Source organism: Lynx canadensis, chromosome B3, assembly GCF_007474595.2.
Source record: "Lynx canadensis isolate LIC74 chromosome B3, mLynCan4.pri.v2, whole genome shotgun sequence".
Lineage (NCBI taxonomy): Eukaryota > Metazoa > Chordata > Mammalia > Carnivora > Felidae > Lynx > Lynx canadensis.
In genome coordinates this window covers 39,166,154-39,187,441 of record NC_044308.2, presented here as the reverse complement: position 1 = coordinate 39,187,441, position 21,288 = coordinate 39,166,154, and the positions used below count along the sequence as shown (strand labels likewise).

Genomic DNA, 21,288 nt, shown 5'->3' with positions numbered 1-21,288 from the left:
CAGCCACTTAACTCACTGAGCTACTCAGGGGCCCAAAAATTGATTTTTAGTATAACTTTTTGATATCAAACATTAAGTGACAGAATTTTTAAAGTGGAAGAAATTTCAGGAGCTCTTCCAATTCCAATTCATTCTATCTCCCTTAGGCATTAGTAAATATGACTATCCACTTTCAGACTTAATAGTAGGAGATGAAACTTTTATAGCCCCTACTGGTAACATCAGTAGGGATGTTGATATCTTCTCTGTTTTTATTTTTTGAAGTTTATTTATTTACTTTGAGAGAGAGAGAGAAAGCACAGGTGTGGGAGGGGCAGAGAGAGAAAATCCCAAGTAGGCTCCCCAGTGTCGGCGCAGAGCCTGATGTAGGGCTCGAACCCACAAACCATGAGATCACGACCTGGGCCGAAGTCAGATGCTTAACTGACTTAGCCACCCAGGCACCCCCTTCCCAATTTTAACTCAAATATTGTAAGTTAAAGTCATGCCTTTTTTGCAACTGAGTAATGAAAACAATAAAGCTAATCTTCATTCCTTATAAACTTTTCATCTATTTTGAAGACATTATTAGAGCTACCTGTAGCTTTCCTTTGGCCTTTTTCTTTCAGTTTTTCAGTGGGCATCTTATTTTTCTACCTTTAAAGTGTTGTTCCTCTTTTGCCCCATGTGTATATGGATATATCTATATCTATATCTTATGTAGATATCTTTACACTTATATATTCTCCTTTTGTATATATAATACATATTATATAATGTATATAATATCAACTTCTGCAAAGATTTGGGTTCTTTTTAAAAAATGTAAACTACATATACACGTAAAAGAGAAATATATAAATGTAAATAAATATGTATGTGTGTGTGTGTGCATATATATATATATGCACACACACAAATACTCATCTTTTAAAAAGAGCCCCAATCTTTGCAAAAATTGATGAGCTGGTCCTAAAATCCATATGGAAATTCAAGGGACCCAGAATGGCCAAAACAATCTTGAAAAAGAACAAAGCTGGTAGATTCACACTTCCAATGTAAAAACTGAATACAACGCTACAGTATTCAAAACTGCGTACTGGCACAAAGACAGACATGTTGACAAATAAAATAGAATTTGCAAGTCCAGAAATAAACCCATATGTCTATGACCTATTAATTTTTGAAAATGGGGAAAGAATGATCTCCTCAACGGATGGTGCTAGGACAATTGGATATCCATAAGCAAAATATTGAGGCTGGATCCCTTCCTTGACCATATACAAAAATTAAGTCAAAACAGATCAAAGATCGAAATATAAAGGCTGAATGTATAAAACCCTTAGACAAAAACTTAGGTGTAAATCCTCATGACTTGGGATTAGTAAAAGCTTTCTTAGAGAGGATGCCAAAACACAAGCAACCGAAGAAAAAATAGACAAATCAGACTTGATCAGAATTAAAAACTTTTCAGCTTCAAAGGATACCATAAAGAAAGTGTAAAGACAACCCACAGAATGGGAGAAAATATTTGTAAATTATATATTTGATAAGTGACTTGCATTTAGAATACATAAAGGACTCTCAAAGCTCAACAATAAAAAGATAAGCCAGTTAAAAAATGGGTACAGGATTCTAAATAGACATTTCTCAAAAGATTTACGGATGGCCAGTAAATACACGAAAAGATGCTCAACATTATTAGCCATCAAGTGAATGCAAATCAAGACCACAATGAGATACCATTAGGAAAGCCACAATCAAAACAATGATACAAAATGTTGGCTAGGATGCGGACAAACTGGAACCTTCATACACTGCCAGTGGGAATGCAAAGTCATGCAGCTTTTTGGGAAGACAGTCTGGCAGTTCCTCAAAAGATTAAACAGAGTTATTAAATGACGCAGCAATTGCACTCCTAAGTATATATATAAGAGAAATGAATGAAAACATATGACCATATAAAAATTTATATATGACTATTTCCAGCAGCATTATTCATAATAACCAAAAAGTGCGAACAACCCACATGTCCATCAAACTGATGAATAAATTGTGAAAACAAACAATTTATGGTGCATCCATAAATGGAATATTAGTCAGCCATGTAAAGGAATGAAGTACTGACACATACTACAACACGAATAAACCTGGAAAACATAATGCTAAGTGAAAGAAGCCAGGCACAAAATGTATTATTTTTTTGCCTTAGAATATGATTCAATTTATATAAAATGTCCAGAGTAGGCAAATCCATAGATACAGAAAGCAGAGTAAGCATTGCCTTGAGCTGAGGGGGTTAGGCAGAATGGGACAGCAGCTAAAATGAGTACAGGGTTTCTTTCTGACATAATAAAAATGTTCTGAAGTTTATTGTGGTGATGGTTGCACAACTTTATAAGTTATACTGAAAACTACTGGATTGTACATTTTAAATCGGTAAATTTCATGGCATATGAATTCTATCTCAATAAAGCTATTATGGGAAAAAGAAGCCCTAAGTTCAGTATCATATCCTAAGTAGAGCACTAATTTACCCCAAGATCCTTGTTTGATGCATACAGATTTAAGCATCCACCTACAATGATCATTACAACTGATGCTCAAAAGCCACCCTTTTCTAGTACTTTTAAAATGATTCAAATTTTTATGGTCAGGAAAAAACACTAGTTTTCTGGTACTTTACTGTAGAAGTTTGAAACTTTCAAAAGAAAAAAAAAAAGTTTATTTAACAGAAAGCAATTCCACCAAGATGAAAGTGCTGGGAACCTGCAGGACAAAGGAACACTCAAACGGTATAAGGAACACAGAAAGACAACACAGGATTCTAATCATGTCCCTATTTTTCTAAAGCTGCCACATATCTATTAATGAATGAATTGAACGGTGAACTTCAAAATCTACAAGACATATTATTTGGATCAATAACAACAATTCTTACAAAAAACAAAACAAAACAAAAAAAAACTTACCCCAGATCTGTAAGTGGAGGCTTATCTCTTCCTCTTCTGTAGCAAAGGTAAATCTGTGGCCCCACAAGACTTCCATTATTGAGATCAGCTGACAATCCAGTTGGAGTAACATCAATACAGATATAATCCCGTGGCACTTCCTCCCCAAGAGATTTAATAATAACTGCAACATCTGTAATAGGTTCTTTTGGTTTAGCTACTTTATGACAGGCATCATTGAAGTGAATTTCTTCTTCCAGAGGCTTTGAAACATCAGTTAATCCAGCTACAACAAAGTAGTCAGCAACACGAGGCCCCTTATCTTCAATCATCTTCCATTACAGAAGGTTATATCTAAAAAGAAAGTGAAAGACTAACATTCTCCTCTAATAAATTAAATAGAAGTGGTTTGTGCGTAAATAAAAATGAAAATCTATAAAAAGAACACCACTTCCCTGATAAACACAGTACTGTTATTACACATTTCATTTTAATATGTAAAATGTGTGGCCTCTTTAAAAAATAGGAATGGATTCAGTACTATTTTCTGAATATAAGAATTTCTGAATACATGAATTTCCATTTGTAACAACGTGGAAGCTTGGATTACCTAAGTAGACAGCACAAACAACAACAAAACACATCTTGTAAATGCACAGACTAACCTGTAAAAATGAAATCCCCAGGGCCTCAAAACACTGAGAAAACCAAAGACCAGAGTGCAGCATATGAGCTGATAATGGGTGGGGGAAGTTTGCTGATCTCGTCTCATCGGTAATCAGGGGGTTTGTGTTTTAAAAGGCATTACAGGGACCGGAGACAAGGCTTTGGGACCACATACGATAGGGAATTAGAACTGAAACATCTGCATGAAGCCAAGAGCTGCAAAGGGCTATATCCCCCGTTAAAGAGTGGATTTAAAAAAATCCATCTGCTGGTACAGTGAGATAATACTGGGCCTCAATCTGGGCCCAGCTTTTGGAAGGGAGGAGGTAAAAAGGCTCCTATGTGAATGTATAACAACAGGCCTACTCATATTTGGATATGAAGTTTGACCTTAAGCCATCTCCATTGTCCCAAGAAGCTCCAAACAAATATTAACAACAACTGTGTTCCCAGGCTAGTGGTACCCTGGGGGAAGCAAATACAAAACAGTTCTGGAAGGCAACACCCTCAACCCAGGTTTTCCACAGATAAACCCCAGCTGAAGATGACCTCCTATTCCAAAACTATAAAAACATACAAAGAAAAATCCACCCTGAATGAGTCTCAACAGATACAACAAACAGAGGAACTTCAAATACTACAAGTACTTAGGGCAGAGATGTTAAAAGTAATACATGCTTATAAAAAATTCAAAGAAAAAATACGCAAAGTAAAATTCCATTATGTGTTTGCAAACACTTTAATAGCAAAATCTCCTTCAGGTGTCATTTAAACCTTATTTGTTTCTTTAGGAGAATATGCCCCCCCAGAGTGCGGTCATTGCTTATATAACAGTTATAAGAAAAAAGTTTAATATATGGAGCAGATATTTTCCAACATACGTCTCATGTTAAACTTAGTTTCAGTAAATGCAAAGAAAGAATTCCGTGTTCAAATACATTAGGTATATACACTTCATGCCTCTTTCATATATTTATAATAAAATATATAAAAATATTTATGTCTCAACAGTACTTTGAAAAAGGTACCTGTTAACTTTGCTTAGCCCAGGATTTCCCAAGTGTATTTGAACAACTGGTGAACCCTATTTTCCCACTTAAAAACTAGAAAAAACACCCTCAAAACATGCTTTAGAAACTGCTAAATAATTTTCCTTTGTAGACCATAAAATAACTGAGGGCAAACAATTTTTTATGGGGTAGACTTGTTTATAATATAATTATCACCATTTTCATCATAATCCCAAAACTTACCAAATTTCCTATATTGCTAATGCAATGAGTTTTCAGAATTCATGCCACATTTCTTGGAATCTGTATCCATTGCTCAAATATACTCTGTAAATATTCCTACTGTTTGCTTAGAAAACAAACCTAAAGAGGATCAAATGTTCCTACTTCCTTTATATGTATATGACTCCTATGTAGCAATTCCCTTACACATAAGATTTCTGCACAAAATAAAGGGCTTAAACTTTTCAGAAATGGTTCCTAGCCTGACAGTAAAGAGAAAGTAATAACTTGTCTCCTGAGTTAAACACAGAGTAGTCGCCGTCAGCTGACTACATGTAACAGGTGCTGCATGAAAAACAAGTAGTTTTACCCAATTGACCATCTATCCGTTTCTAAAAAGTAGGAGAACAAAAGCACCTTTTTTTTAAAGCACTTCTGTATTAAACCTTTTTTCTTCATTTCATTACATAGTCTTTGTGTTTTTTAATGGCTGCAATGGTATTTAAAAAAAATTTTTTTAACGTTTATTTATTTTTGAGAGACAAAGACAGAGCATGAGCGGGGGAGGGGCAGAGAGAGAGGAAGACAGTATCTGAAGCAGGCTCCAGACTGAGCTGTCAGCATAGAGCCTGATGCGGGGCTTGAACTCACGAACTGTGAGATCTTGACATGGGCCAAAGTCAGATGCTTAACCGACTGAGCTACCCAGGCACCCCTGCAGAGTTGTTTGTTTTTTTTTTTTTTTTAATGAATAGAACATTATTGAGCTCTTTCTTTATTGTTCATCGCTTTTACTTTTACTTACTTTGCTAATATTTTTAAATGCTATGATGAATAATCTTGAACATAAACCTATGGTTACAACTTTTTTTTTTTGAGAGAGAGAGAGAGAGAGAGAGGGCACATGTGAACAAGAGCAGAGAGAGAGAGAGAGAAAGAGAGAGAAACCCAGGAGGAGCAGAGAGAGGGAGGAAGAGAGAGAGAGAGGTGTGGCTCACCCAAAGTGGGGCTCGAGCTCATGAACCTTGAGATCATGACTTGAGCCAATATCAGATGCTTAATGACTGAGCCACCTAAGTGCCCTGGCTACAATTCCTAGTATTTCTTCAGAATAAATTTATTAAACTAGAATTTCTAGGTCAAAAGTTACGTAACCAAGCCTCTATGTATGTTTATTTGTTTTTACGTGTGCATGAATTTTAAGCTATAAGCTCATGGTAGATACAAATCTTAAAAATACCTTGGTAAAACACTTTCCTTTCACTATACTGAAGACATTTAAATACTCTCCTTTTCCCTAGACTAACTTCATGTTATTTAAGTTTATTTATTTATTTAAGTAATCTCTACACCCAACGTGGGTCTTGAACTCACGACTCCAAGATCAAGTCGCATGCTCTTCCAGTTGAGCCAGCCAGGCATCCCCCTAATTTCGCATTATTTAAACTAAAGCATATAGTCACTATTGCATACTATATAGTTTTATGTATTTCTATGCAGAAAAAAGGGAAAGAGAATGAAAACAATACCATCATGAAAACATACATGTATTTAATACGTTCTTTTGAAAGCTACTACCTTAACTGTTGGAAATAAAAACAGCTATTATACTAATAAGCAGATATTTGAGAGAAATTTGTATGAAAAATTCATTTTGTTATATCTTTCTGATTCACAAATTTTAATGATTTGACCTCATTTACTGACTACAGTTAACTACTAACAGGGAACAAATTATTGTTCTTCATCAATACATATAAGAAAATAATCAATTTTAAAGTGGCACTAAAATCCTCTTACATTTATTGACAGAGAAGTAAATGATCCCAGTTCTCTTGCCTTGATGTTGTTGTTTTCCATTTATTCATTTGGGGAGAGTGGTTAGGAAGGTAAACAAAATATTTTAAGGCACTGCTGACCAAGTATATAATGCCAAGGACATAGTTGGCGACATTCCAGGTGACTTCTTGCAAGAACTAAATGCCCTTTAATTCAGTCAGAAAAAAGTCTATAAAGTCTACAATACTGAAAATGCATCTCTAATTTTTATTTTAAATCAAATGTTATCAAAGTAAGTTTGAGGTTTAGAACCTAGAGGGAAGACATCGTTAAAAATTACAAGGCAAAGAAAATACTGAAAATCTTTAATATAAAACTGAACAACAGTATTTTCTTAACTTTTATTTATTTTTGAGAGAGAGAGAGAGAGAGAGAGAGAGAGAGACAGAGTATGAGCAGGGGAGGGGCAGAGAGAAAGGGAGACACAGAATCCGAAGCAGGCTCCAGGCTCCAGGCTCCAAGCTGTCGGCACAGAGCCCTATGCAGGGCACGAACCCACGAACCATGAGATCATGACCTGAGCCAAAGTTGACTTAACTGACAATCTCACAACTGTACTTTTTGGCAATTCCATTTAGGCAACAGACTTCCATTGGTGTGTAAAAATTACAATCCTCATGAAAAATACTACATATATATTAAGACAAAATGCCTTGCGTTGCCAAGAACTACCCACAGTTCCTTGGAAAAAGGATTCCTAGTTACACTCAAAACTTGGATTTTTAGTGTAGTGCATGAAAGCAAACCCCCCCCCCCAAATTAGAGGGTACATAGGTAAGTTTCTTTTCTTTTCCCCTGGAAGTAAATGTCTTTGAATGCATTTAAATTGGGGGCCACACAAAATAAGCAGTTGATCCAACAGCTCTGTAAATAATCAGTAATAGAAAAACCCTGACATAACTTTACTCAAGTTGGAATAACGATAATACTATGTCATTAACCAGTCATTGTTTTTTAATTCTTCTTTGTTCAACATGATATAGATAGCTTAAGGAGTTAGCTTATAAAATGTTTAAAGCCATCTTCTTAAAATTTCAGATACCTGCTCAGCTAGTATTTCACTTCAAAGTACATTTATTTATTTTCTTTAAGAATAGCAAACAAGAAGGATGTGCTCTCTATTCCTAAAAGGTTTATGAGAACTAAATTAAGAAATCATTATAAGAAAGCTCTTACCCATTCAGCAACTAATGGAGACTGGTTTATTTTTCTCCCTTTATTATTTTTTAATGCTTATTTATTTTTGAGAGAGAAAGACAGAGTACAAGTGGGGGAGGGACAGAGAGAACGAGACACAGAATCTGAAGCAGGCTCCAGGCTCCGAGCTGTCAGCACAGGGCTCAAACTCACGGGGCTCGAAGTCAGACGCTTAACCAACTGAGCCACCCAGATGCCCCTGTTCTTCTTCTCACTTTAAATATCTGCCCAATCTGGGGTGCCTGGATGGCTCAGTTGGTTGAGTGGCCGACTTCGGCTCAGGTCACGATCTCGCAGTCCGTGAGTTCGAGCCCCGCATCAGGCTCTGTGCTGACAGCTCGGAGCCTGGAGCCTGTTTCGGATTCTGTGTCTCCCTCTCTCTGACCCTCCCCTGTTCATGCTGTCTCTCTCTGTCTCAAAAATAAATAAACGTTAAAAAAAATTTTTTTTTTAAAAATATCTGTCCAATCAATTCAGAGTCTTTTGTATTTCTTCTATCACTCCAGTAGGTCAAAGTAGTTAAGCATTTGCTACCTAGGCTAACTTTAAGGCCAAGAAAAGAGTGGAAATCAGAGGTAACATTTTAAAGATATATGAAAAACAAAGTTGAGCATAGAAGTCTTGCAAAATTATGAACTATTACTGAAATGGTAAAAGGAACAAAAGTCTCTCAGGGAATGATAAAAAGTCACACGCTCAAGACTTACATATGAAAATGGGCAATAACACAACGGACCAGTTCAACTACCCCTCACTCCAGTTCACTTGAATAAACAAGCTAGAAAAAACTTTCTTTTTTTAAAAAGTAATTCCAGAGTTAAGAATGTAATCTAGCTCATCCTTTCTTATGTTACCAAAACCAGAGACCCTCATTTCCATCCTTTCTAAACTTCATCTCTCATTGTTCTTCCAACCAACTTATCTACTGTCTGACAAATTTAGTTTTGCTCTCTTCCTCTTTCACAAAACACTATTTCCTCTTTCTGGCTGATACATATTCATCATATTTGTTTTTAAACTTAAGTTTATTTGGATTTTCATTTAAACTTTATGAATTGTACAAAATAACCAAAAGGAAAAGAAATCCAACAATTCCATTCACAACAATAAATCTGGTTTATATTTGACAATGTTTCCTAGTTTTCTCGGAGAACAGAAAACTTCCTCTTTTTTGAATGTTTAATTATTTTTGAGAAAGAAAACATGTGTGTGCAAGCAGGGGAGGGGCAGGGAGCGAGGGAGACAGAGGATCTGAAATGAGTTCTGCACTGACACAGTAAGCCTGAAGCGGGGCTCAAACTCACAAACCATGAGATCATGACCTGAGCCGAAGTCAGATGCTCAATCAACTGAGCCACCCAGGTGCCCCCAAAAAACATCCTTCTAATCCTCATGCACAATTACAATATAGGATATCAATATTTATATAGTTATTTAATAAGTATTTTTCTAAACTGCCATAACCTTCATAATTAAACTAAGGGGCCATACAATATTCCATCAAATAGAACTATACACTGTAACTACTACCACATTTTTACATTCCTGGCTAGTACCTAAAGTATGATAGGCAGGTGCTTAAAAAAAATATTTGTGCAAACTGATGCAGTCATTCTGGAAAACAGTATGAAGGTTCCTAAAAAGTTAAAAATAGAACAACCCTATGACCCAGCAATTGCACTACTAGGTATTTATCCAAAGGATACAGAAATGCTGATTCGAAGGGGCACATGCACCCCAATGTTTATAGCTGCACTATCAACAATAGCCAAATTATGGAAAGAGCCCAAATGTCCACTGACTGATGAATGGATAAAGAAGATGTGGTATAGGGGTGCCTGGGTGGCTCAGTCGGTTGAGTGACCGACTTTGGCTCAGGTCATAATCTCACAGTTTGTGAGTTCGAGCCCTGCGTCGGGCTCTGTGCTGACAGCTCAGAGCCTGAAGCCTGCTTCGGATTCTGTGTCTCCCTCTCTCTCTGTCCCTCCCCCACTCATGCTCTGTCTCTCTCTGTCTCAGAAATAAATAAAATAAATTAAAAAAAAAAGATTTTCTCTCTCTCCCTCTGCTCCTCTCCCCGGCTTGCACATTCATACACACTCTCTAAAATAAAAATAATATAAAAAACTAAAAACTAAAAAAATAAATCCCTGAAGCATATTATACTAAATGTAAGGTCTTTTTTCTATAATTCAGAATTAATTTTCTGAACCTCGATACCTTAAATACTGTCTGTAGTTGTTGAATGTACAGCAGACATAGATAACATAGATGATTTGAATCTAGTGACCAATAACCAAAACCATCAGGGCCTTAAGCAAAATTAGAAGTTTACGAGTAAGTGATTCATTAATTCATTCAATGATATTTTCATAACTACTTATTCAGATCTGACACTATTCTAGAAGCTGGTGATAGACAATACTGATGAAAGCAATAGCCTCTGCCTTCAAGGAGTTTCCTAATTCTACTTTTCCACATCTCTTTCTATACTTTTTCTTTCCTTCTTTCTATAACTTTTATTCCACCTCTCATTGTCTTTTTTCCTATCACCCTTCCAGATTTCAAGCGCTGGCCTTCAACCTGCCCAAAGTTTCTGTACGATCTCCCCCCAAAAGCCCCATGCATAGACGTGACCCTTACTTCACTGTCCCTTTCCCCCATCTCCTTGAAAACTGGCACTCCTTCAGTATCAGCATTCTATGGAGATTCTGAAAGGAAAGAAACCTTATTTGTATATTTAACAATAGGGTGAGTTTCTTGCTTTCTTTTTTTTTTATTTTTTTTGAAAGCAAGCACATACGAGAGGGGGAGAGGGACAGAGGGAGAGAGAGAGAATCCATACTCAGCGTGGAGCCCAATGTAAGTCTCGATTCCATGACTCTGGGATCATGACCCAAGCTGAAATCAAGAGTCAGATGTGCAACTGAGCCACCCAGGCATCCCAAACGTGACTTTTTAAAAATAAGTTTTTTAGGGGCACCTGAGTGGCTCAGCCAGTTGAGTGTCTAACTTTGACCCAGGTCATGATCTCATGGTTTGTGAGATCACACCGCATTTGTGAGTTCGAGCTCTGCATCGGGCTCGCTGCTATCAGTGCAAAGACTGCTTCAGATCCTCAATCTCCCTCTCTCTCTGCCCCTTCCCCGCTCATGCTCTCTATCAGAAATAAACATTAAAAAAAAAAAAACACCTTTCATAAAATAAAAAAAAAATAAGCATTTTAACCCAAGTTAATGGACTATGTGAGGTAAATTCCTTGAGCAAGGGGGGGCCTTACTTATTTCCTAATTTGGAGCCACCTTCTCTCTCAATATCTATTCCCAAGCAAAAACCAACACACACACACACACACACACAAATCAAAACAAAACTAGGTAATTTGAGAGCTCCCTTTTGGACGATTATTAACCTTAGATTTATTGTAACAACAACAAAAAACTTAAGTTGGGAATAGACATTTATTAAAGGGATATTATTAAGGGGAAAGGATCTTATTACTCATCCTAGACTAATCCCTCATTTTAGAGTCAAAGAAACTAAATACCTAGCTAGTTAGAGGCAGACAAGGCAAGAATTCTTTTTTTTTTTTTTTTTTTACATGTATTCACGTTTGAGAGACAGACAGAGCACAAGTGGGGGAGGGGCAGAGAGAGAGGGAGACACAGAATCCGAAGCAGGCTCCAGGGTCTGAGCTATGAGCCAGAGCCCAATGTGGGGCTCGAACTCACGAACCGCGAGATCATGACCTGAGCTGAAGTCAGAGGCTTAACCAACTGAGCCACCCAGGCGCCCCAAGAATTCAAGTTCTTTAATACAGTATTCTTTACTTGAGGATGATGCCTCCAATAATGGTCAGTAATAGTGACCCAGGGCACATCATAAGACATCTTACAATAAGGTGTTTTGTTTTTGTTTTTAATTTTTTTAATGTTTATTTTTATTTTTGAGAGACAGAGCATAAGCAGGGAGGGGCAGAGAGAGAGGGAGACACAGAATCCGAAGCAGGTTCCAGGCTCTGAGCTGTTGGCACAGAGCCTGATGCGGGGCTTGAACTCACAAACAATGAGATCATGACCTGAGCCGAAGTCGGACGCTTAATTGACTGAGCCACTCAGGCTCCCCCTAAGGTTTTTTGTATCACTTGTTACTCGTCATCATTATGTGGTGAATATATGCCAAATTCTGGGTTTCTTTTAAATATATAACTTATTGTCAAATTGGTTTCCATACAAAACCTAGTGCTCACCCCAACAGGTGCCCTCCTGAATGCCCATCACCCACTTTCCTCTCACTCCACCCCCCCATCAACCCTCAGTTTGTTCTCAGTATTTAAGAGTCTCTTATGGTTTGCCTCCTTCCCTCTCTGTAACTTTTTTTTCTCCCCTTCACCTCCCCCATGGTCTTCTGTTAAGTTTCTCAGGATCCACATATGAGTGAAAACATATGGTATCTGTCTTTCTCTACTGACTTATTTTACTTAGCATAATACTCTCCAGTTCCATCTATGTTGCTACAAATGGCCAGAATTCATTCTTTCTCATTGCCACGTAGTATTCCATTGTTTATATAAACCACATCCTCGTTATCCATTCGTCAGTTGATGGACATTTAGGCTCCTTCCGTAATTTGGCTATTGTTGAAAGTGCTACTATAAACATTGGGGTGCAAGTGCCCCTGTGCATCAGCACTCCTGTATCCTTTGGGTAAATTCCTAGCAGTGCTATTGTTGGGTCATACGGTAGATCTATTTTTAATTTTTTGAGGAACCTCCATGCTGTTTTCCAGAGAGGCTGCACCAGTTTGCATTCCCACCAATAGTGAGAGAGGGTTCCCATTTCTCCACATCCTCTCCAGCATCTATAGTCTCCTGATTTGTTCATTTCAGCCACTCTGACCAGTGTGAGGTGATATCTGGGTGTGGTTTTGATTTGTATTTCCCTGATGAGGAGCATCTTTTCATGTGCCTGTTGGCCATCTGGATGTCTTCTTTGGAAAAGTGTCTATTCATGTCTTCTGCCCATTTCTTCACTGGATTATTTGTTTTTCGGGTGTGGAGTTCTGTGAGTTCTTTACAGATTTTGGATACTAGCCCTTTATCCAATATGTCATTTGCAAATATCTTTTCCCATTCTGTCAGTTGCCTTTTAGTTTTGTTGAATATTTCCTTTGCATTATTGAAGCCTTTTATCTTGATGAGGCCCCAGACCAAATTCTGTTAAGTGACTGGTAAATTAACTATACAGTGTTCAACACAGAAAACAGCTAATAGAAACAAATCAAATGGAAAAAAAAAAACAAAACTACTTACACATTACTGAAGGTCTTTCTCTGAAAATGATGCCAAATCTCAATTTGTGAATTCTGCAAGCCTCAGAATTTAAGAAAGACTGTATTGAAAAGAATAAAAATTGAAGTTAAATTAATCCCATTGAAATATTTCCTCCTAAGATGCCCATGGATACTTAAAGTTCTGTTAATAATGATAATTTTCAAAGAAAACTATTGCATATATTATTTTCATATGCTTAAGACCCAATAAGTAATTTTCAAACACCAGCTCTTCCACAAACACCTTTCAGTCAAGAATAGCAACACATTAGAAACAAAAAATATCAGATAATGACAGACAGAAAATAAAAGAATAAATAATGGCACAAAAGAGTAAATGTGTACAGGAGCAAGGAGTATAAGAAATAAAAAAAGGCCTATTTCTGGGGCATAATGTATAGTACCTCACTCCTACAGTAAAATATACATATTTAAGACAATTCATAGACTCAAGTAATTTCCATTAGCAAATTTCAAAGAAGTCAATACTTGAAAGTATTTCCCCTTTATTACAGATTTTTTTTTTTTTTTTTTTTTTTTTTTGGAGAGAGAGAGTGTGCAGGAGGGGCAGCAAGAGGGAGAGAGAGAAAATCCCAAGTAGGCTCTGCACTGGCAGAGTAGATGCAGGGCTCAAACTCACAAACCTGAGCTGAGATCAAGAGTCAGATGCTTAACCAACTGAGCCAGCCAGGCGCACCTGTTTTCTTAATTTCTATGATAGTTCATTATTAGTGTATGGAAACACAATAGATTTGTTATATTAACTTTGTATCTTGCAACTTTACTGAATTCATACTCAACGTGATATGTCAATGTACTTCCTGCAACTATATATGTTGAATTATCTTTCAGCACAGACGCCTATAAATTGCTATTATTTTTAGTGAAACCTTTTATTTTCAGATAATTATAGATTCACATTCAGTTGAAAGAAATAATAAAGATCTGACATATCTTTCATTCAGTTTCTCCTAATGACAATATCTTACCAAACTATAGTACAATATCACAGTTGGGATACTGCATTGATGAATTCACCTATCTTATTTTGATTTACTCAGTTTTACTTGTATTCATGTGGGTTTATGTGCGTATACATGGTTCTATGTAGTTTTATCACATCCGCAGCTTCATGTATTATCATGCACGGTTAAGACAGAACAGTTCTATCACAAGGATTCCTAGTGTTGACCTTTCATAAGTATGCCCACCTTCCTCCCACTCCCCTCAACCACCATCCCTAACCCCTGTGGAGTCGTATATTTTTTACTGGAGAGCACATACATAGTCTATGAAAGGAAAAGATAATGTCTCCAAAAGCAATACCCCCTTACCAAGTAGGTGCAGAAACAAACCAAAGAAAACAGGTAAGTATATACGGTGTGAAAGAGACTTGTTGGTCACATTTACTTAGCCATCTGGAACATTATATTTGAACATAATTATACAAACATAAATGCACAGACATATGAACACACACAAAAATATAAGAAAGACAGAGTGATCTCTACTAACATACAATGAAGACCAATCTTCTTAGTTCTAAGATAAATTTTCCTATTACGGATAAATTCTAGACTAGAATTGAGTGGACAATATAAAACAGTGCTACAGGACAACTACAACGGGGATTGCTAGGTGTATACGAACATAAAAAGGAGACTTTTACTGTGTTCAGGTGCAACCCTGCCCTTCACCCAGATATTAGTTGGAACTAAGTAGCTGGTATTCCCTTGGGAATGTGGATCTGGTCTGGAGAGAACAGGAAGAGACTAGAAATTATTAAGTGTTAACGTAGATACCTCTTGTCTCTCCAGACAGACTATAAACAATTCAAAGGCAGGAACCTTGTCTTTTATTTCTTTTGATTCTCTCATATAAATTAAAGTAGTTATAAACACATGATAGGTGTGTAAATATTTATTAAATGAATGAGGTCAGCACAGTAGGAAAAGAGGGGAAAGTTAAGACACCACAGAATCATAGGATTTTATAGCCAGGAAAGGTCCTTAGAGATTTAGGTGCAATTCTTATTTCTGTAACTGAATTGAGACATAAAAGTTAAATCACTTGTCCAAGACTAAATACATTAATTTATGACTCAATTCTCCTGACTTTTAATTTGGAGTTCTACTACATCATGCTTCAAGAATGGTAGAGAAGAAAGTAATTCCCTGGGGAGATCTAAGTGTTAACTAGTGAACATGGGCTTTGATGGACAAAAAAAAAATTAATAGGTAAGTGGGAGAAGTTAAGCTGGTTGACGAATATATGGCAAACAGCAGGTAAGAAAAGGAACAGTGACCAACAACATGAGAAAAGGAAGAAAGGTGAACAATGAGATACAGCAAGAAAATAAAAAAGATAAGGAGGGAAAGGTATAAAAAGAATAACAGTTAAAAAGTGCAGAAATGGGAAGGAGAAAAGCAGGAAATGGTTAAAAGGGATGAAGTGGGAGCCTGGCTGGCTCAGTCCACGGAGCATGAGACTCTTGATCTCAGGGTTGTGACTTCAAACCCTACACTGGGTGTAGAGATTACTTAAAGATAAAATCTTAAAAATAAATAAATAAATAAAGGGATGAGGAAATGTTATCTGGAGAATTTGTAATGTTATTTGCATTCTTTTAACATAGAGAAATTATGAAATTTACCACTCCTAGAGTGAAATTAGATTCCATATAAACTAATGGTGACAACAAATACCAACTCCCAATCCTGTACTGAAAATCTGCTTATATTCACCACTGTGTATGAAATGCAAATATATGGTACACACCAGTCTAGAGTGAAAGGGAAGTCTGGTTTTAAATTTTGTCTCTTGCACCATCTTTTTTTTTTACTTAATTTCCCACATGCATACCCCTCCCACATCTCAAAGTTCTTGCTTCCTCTTTAAATTATCATAAGTGTTTTTTAAGCTACTGTCTGAAGTGAACTGTTGCCTCCATTGGAATATTCCCAAAAGTTTCTCTCAAACAATACAATATCTGGTTTTTCTTCTCTATTTTCAGAGCCATACACAAACTATTTGAAACAGTACTTACTGGCATGATTAAAAATACATTTATATAAAACAAGCAATCTAAAATTCAGCTATATAAATATATAATAAAACTGAAATCAATTGAATAAAATATCACTTTTCTTTTAAATTTTAATGTTTATTTTTCAGAGATAGCACTAGTGGGGGAGGGGCAAAGAGAGAGAGAGAGAAACACAGAATTCGAAGCAGGCTCCAGGCTCTGAGCTGTGTGCACAGAGCCCTACGTGAGGCTTGAACTCCTGAACTGCGAGATCATGACCTGAGTGAAAGTCGAATGCTTAACCAACTGAACCACCCAGGTGCCCCCAAAATAATCACTTTTCTTAAAAAGTAGACATGTAAGGTTTACAGTGTTGTCACCTGATTAATGTTGAGCATTTCGACTTATTTCATCTTACCACCTATTTAAATATACTTTAAGGGTACCTGGGTGGCTCAGTTGGTTAAGTGTCCGACTTCGGCTCAGGTCATGATCTCATGGTTCATGATTTTGAGCCCCGCATCAGGCTCTCTGCTGTCAGCAAGGAGCACACTTTGGACCCTCTGTTCCCCTTCTCTCTGCAATTTCCCCTGCTCATTCTCTCAATCTCTCTCTCTCAATAAATAAATATACTTCAAAAAAATAATAATAAATATACTTTAAACGCCTTTTTAAAAATCCTTTTTTACTTTCCCTCACAAACTATAATACATTTATTTGTTAATAACACCTAAAGAGGACTTCTGAGAATTAATACTTGAAAACAACTTTGAGAATTCTGTTATTCTTCTAATTAATAATGATTAATATGATTTGTTAAACTGTAGGACTTACTAGATGATCAATGACTATAACAAACAATTCATACACGAAGAAACCCAAATACTAAAACACATGGAGGAACTGTTAGCCTTGCAAATAATTAAAGAAATTAAACTTTGAGGTATTGCATCATATCCAGTAAATTAACAAATATGAATAAAAAACATTAAATCCAGTGCTGATAGTGCTGTGAGGGAAATAAACACACTTAAAAATTATTAATGGCACTGAATTAGAATAATTTTTCTGAAAAGTAATCCAGCACGAACTTAAAACTAATTATACTCTTATCAACTAATTCAATTTTGGTGAAATCATCTCAAGAAAATATTTTAATTTTTTTTAACGTTTATTTATTTTTAAGAGAGAGAGAGAGCACTAGCAGGGCAGGGGCAGAGAGAGAGGGAGACAGAATTTGAAGCAGGCTCCAGGCTCTGAGCTGTCAGCACAGAGCCCGACACGGGGCTCGAACTCACAAACTGCAAGATCATGACCAGAACTGGGGTTGGACACTTAACCAACTGAGCCACCCAGACGCCCCTCAAGAAAATATTAAAAAAAAAAAATCAATCTGTTGGCTTGGATTTACAACTGTATGTCTTTAAAGACTCAGAATTTAAAAGGACCTTAAAAATCTTTTGGTTCAACCTCATCGTTTTGTTGGAGGAAATTAAAGTATAGAAAGAACTTGCCCAAAATAGCACTGCTCCATCAGTAGCAGAGCAGGACCTGAAACTCCTTATCCCAGATCTCTTGATACTGTAGTTGACCCTTGAACAATGCAGGGATTAGGGGTATCAGTGCCCCATGCAGCTGAAAATCTGCATGTAACTTTTGAGTCCCCAAAACTTAACTACAAATAGCCTACTGTTGACCAGAAGCCTTACCAATAACATAAAGTCAATTAACACATATTTTGTATGTTATATGTGTTATATACTGTATTCTTATAATAAGATAAGCTAGGGAAAAGAAAATGTTCCTAAGAAAATCATAAGGGAAAATACATTTACAGTGCTGTACTTTAAAAATCTACAATAAATAGACCCGCACAGTTCAAACTGGTGTTCAAGGGTCAACTGCATACATATGCCATGTAGACTATTCCAGAGAAGCCGGAAAAAATGACCCAGAATTGACAAGGGTAAGCAGATCAACTTAGTGAGGCTATATGACACATTGTTCTTTCTAAACATCCTGATGGCCAGAACCAGTCCTAGACAAAAGGTATCTTCTCTCCTTTAAAATCCCTTAACAAATTTTCAGTAATCAAACCAACCTCCACGATTTCCCCCTTCTTCTTATTCCCATGAAAATGTATTAGTCCCACTGACTTCTCCCCACTTTTAAATTTATATCACCAACCATGACTTGCCATTGAGACCCAAAATGCCTACTTGATAACTCTACCTGTGTATCTAATAGCCAAAACTAAACTATTTCTTTGGTAAAGCTCCATCATTAGACCCAAACACACTTCTCTCACACATGCACACACTTATACTCTATAAATTCACCAGGAAGGGGATCAATTTGAACATGGAATGTTGCCTATACATATTATCAGTCACAGGAGCTGATATTCTGAAGGTAGTATGAACTCCAGGAAAGAAAAAATAAACACTGCACGAGTACAAGGGGGGAGGGGGGAGGGGAAAGGCCAAAACCAGAACAACCTATCCCAGAGGAAACAGAATTTATGGTCCAGACCAAACACATTTCTTAGATAAGCATAACAAACATATTCAGGAAACTAATGTAGGATATTAGGAAAATAATAATGAATAATGAAGAACCAACTATAGATACTGTGTGTTAAAAATATAATAACTGAAATTCTTATACACAAGTTAAATAACAAAATGGATACAGTCAAAAATAAAATCAGTAAGTAGATGATCAAAACGAGGCATTAGGAAGGCGTAATAAATGGAAAAAATATATTATAAAAGTTTTAAAATATGGAGGCTTAAGAGAATGAGAAGACAACCCACAGACGGGGAGAAGTATTTGCAAAAGATATATCTGATATAGGACTGTTGTCCAAAATATATAAAGAATCCCCGAAACTCAACAATAAGAAAACGAACCACCTGATTAAAAAATGAGCAAAAGACCTGAATAGACACCTTACCAAAGAAGATATACAGAAGACAAGTAAGCATATGAAAAGACATTCCACATCACATGTCTTAGAAACTCAAAGAAAATAACAATGAGATATCACCGCACCCCTATTAGAATAGCCAAAATCCAGGACACTGACAACACCTAATGATGGCAAAGATGTGGGGAAACAGGAACTCTCATTCACTGCTGGTGGGAATGCAAGATGGTACACACAGTCACTTTGGAAGACAGTTTGGCCGTTTCTTACAAAACTAGGCATACTTTTACCATATGATCCAACAATCACACTTTTAGGCATTTACTCATATGAGCTGAAAACATGTTCACACCAGCTTTATGTGAGTACAAGGGAGGGGGACAACTTGGAAGGAACTAAGATATCTGTCAGTAGGTGAACAGGTAAACTGTGGTGCAACCAATGGAATATTACTTCTAAAAAGAAATGAGCTATCAAGCCACTGAAAGGACACAGAAGAACTTTACATGCATATTACTAAGTGAAAAAAAAAATCAATCTGGAAAGGCTACATACCATATGATTCCAACTATAGGACATTCTGGAAAAGGCAAAATTTGGAAATAGTAAAAAATCGGGGGTTGCCAAGTGGTTAGAGAGGAGGGGTTAACAGGCTAAGCACAGAGGATTTTTAGGGCACTAAAACTATTCTATATCTGTCACTACATATATATGTCATTATATGTTTGTCAAAATCCACAGAGTGTACAACACAAAGAGTGAAGCCTAATGTAAATTTTGGACTTTGGGTGATAATGATATGTCAGTATAGGTTCAGAGATTGTAACAAATGTCCCACGCTGGTGTGGGATGTTGATTGTGGGGGAGGCTGTGTCTGTGTTGGGGGAAGGAGTATATGGGAACTTTGCACTTTCTGCTCAAATTTGCTGTTAATTTAAAACTGCTCTAAAAATTAACATGTAATTGAAAAGAAAAAAATTAAAGAATTAGTTTTGAACCCCTCCCTTACGAAACGTGGAGGCTAGAAAAATTAGAGGCATCATCGAAATAACAGGTCTTTCAGAAGGTGAGAAAAAAAAAAAACAAATGGAGGTGAGGAAGTACTTAAAATAATGACCAATAATCAATAAGCCTTAAAAAACTGACAGACAAGAATGAATACAAATATGAATCCAAGGGTAACCGCCAGAAGAATAAAAATAGAATACATAACTTTTAAACTGCCACCAAAAATTTTATTTTTCTTTAGAAAATAGTAACAGAGAAAGAAGAAAGGAAAGAAACTAGGGTAAACAGAAAATACAAAATAAAATGGCGGGAATAAATCCTAACATAACAGTAAAAGACAAAAAAATTTAGCATACTAAAGAAACTCTTAGAAAGCCCTCTTGCAGGTAACATGCCAGGGTTCTTACTGATCCTTAAACAAATCAGGCATGTTCCAGTCTCAGGAGCTTTTCTACCTGCTCTCTGTGTCTGGACTAACCTTCCCCGATGCCAGCCCAGCCAGCCCATCCTCAGGCTGGGTCACCTTCTCAGTGAGGCTTTCCATGACCACCCTATTTGAAATTTCAACAACCTCCCACATCTAACACCTCATATTCTCTTCCCCTGTTCTGATTTTCTCACCTTATTACTTTTCACTATCAAACACGTACATATACTCACTCATTTTATTATCTCATTGTCACTCCACAAGCCTGTAAGTTCAATGAAGGTAGGAAGTTTTTGGTTTTAGGAATTTTTTGGTTTTAGTCACTGCTCTATAACTCGTATCTAGAACAGTGCCTGAAGAAATAGTGTGTGGTCAATATTTGTTGAAGCAATGAATAAACAAATTGAGGTGCCCATAAGTAAAGGAATAATTTTAAAATGTGGCAGATACCATGATTTGAATGCCATGTAGAAGTTAGGAGCAATTAAATAGATGTACACAGCTACACAAATAAATTTTTTTAATTTACTGAAGATAAGAGGAAACAGCAAGGAATATATACCAAAATATCATTTATATAAATTAAAAACATATATTCAAAACAGCACTGTAGTTTTCAAAACTAAATTCAGGATGATATGCTAAATATATTACAGTGGATATCTACAGGGGAAAGAGAATTTGAGTATGAAGGTGGAGCATAT

The 21,288-nt window shown here is 36.5% G+C and overlaps 1 protein-coding gene across 7 annotated transcripts in view; it reads right to left on the bottom strand.

The window, feature by feature from the left end:
- The window catches only part of DENND4A (DENN domain containing 4A), a 130,922-nt gene that overhangs the window by 89,866 nt on the left and 19,768 nt on the right, over positions 1-21,288 (bottom strand). For all 7 annotated transcript variants that reach the window (XM_030317893.1, XM_030317897.1, XM_030317894.1 and 4 more), the window contains exons 2-3: positions 13,176-13,254; positions 2,952-3,284 (exon numbers count right to left, since the gene is read on the bottom strand). In XM_030317893.1, the coding sequence (XP_030173753.1) occupies positions 2,952-3,262 (311 nt within the window). In that variant the 5' untranslated portion in view covers positions 3,263-3,284; positions 13,176-13,254. The remainder of the gene's footprint in view (positions 1-2,951; positions 3,285-13,175; positions 13,255-21,288) is intronic.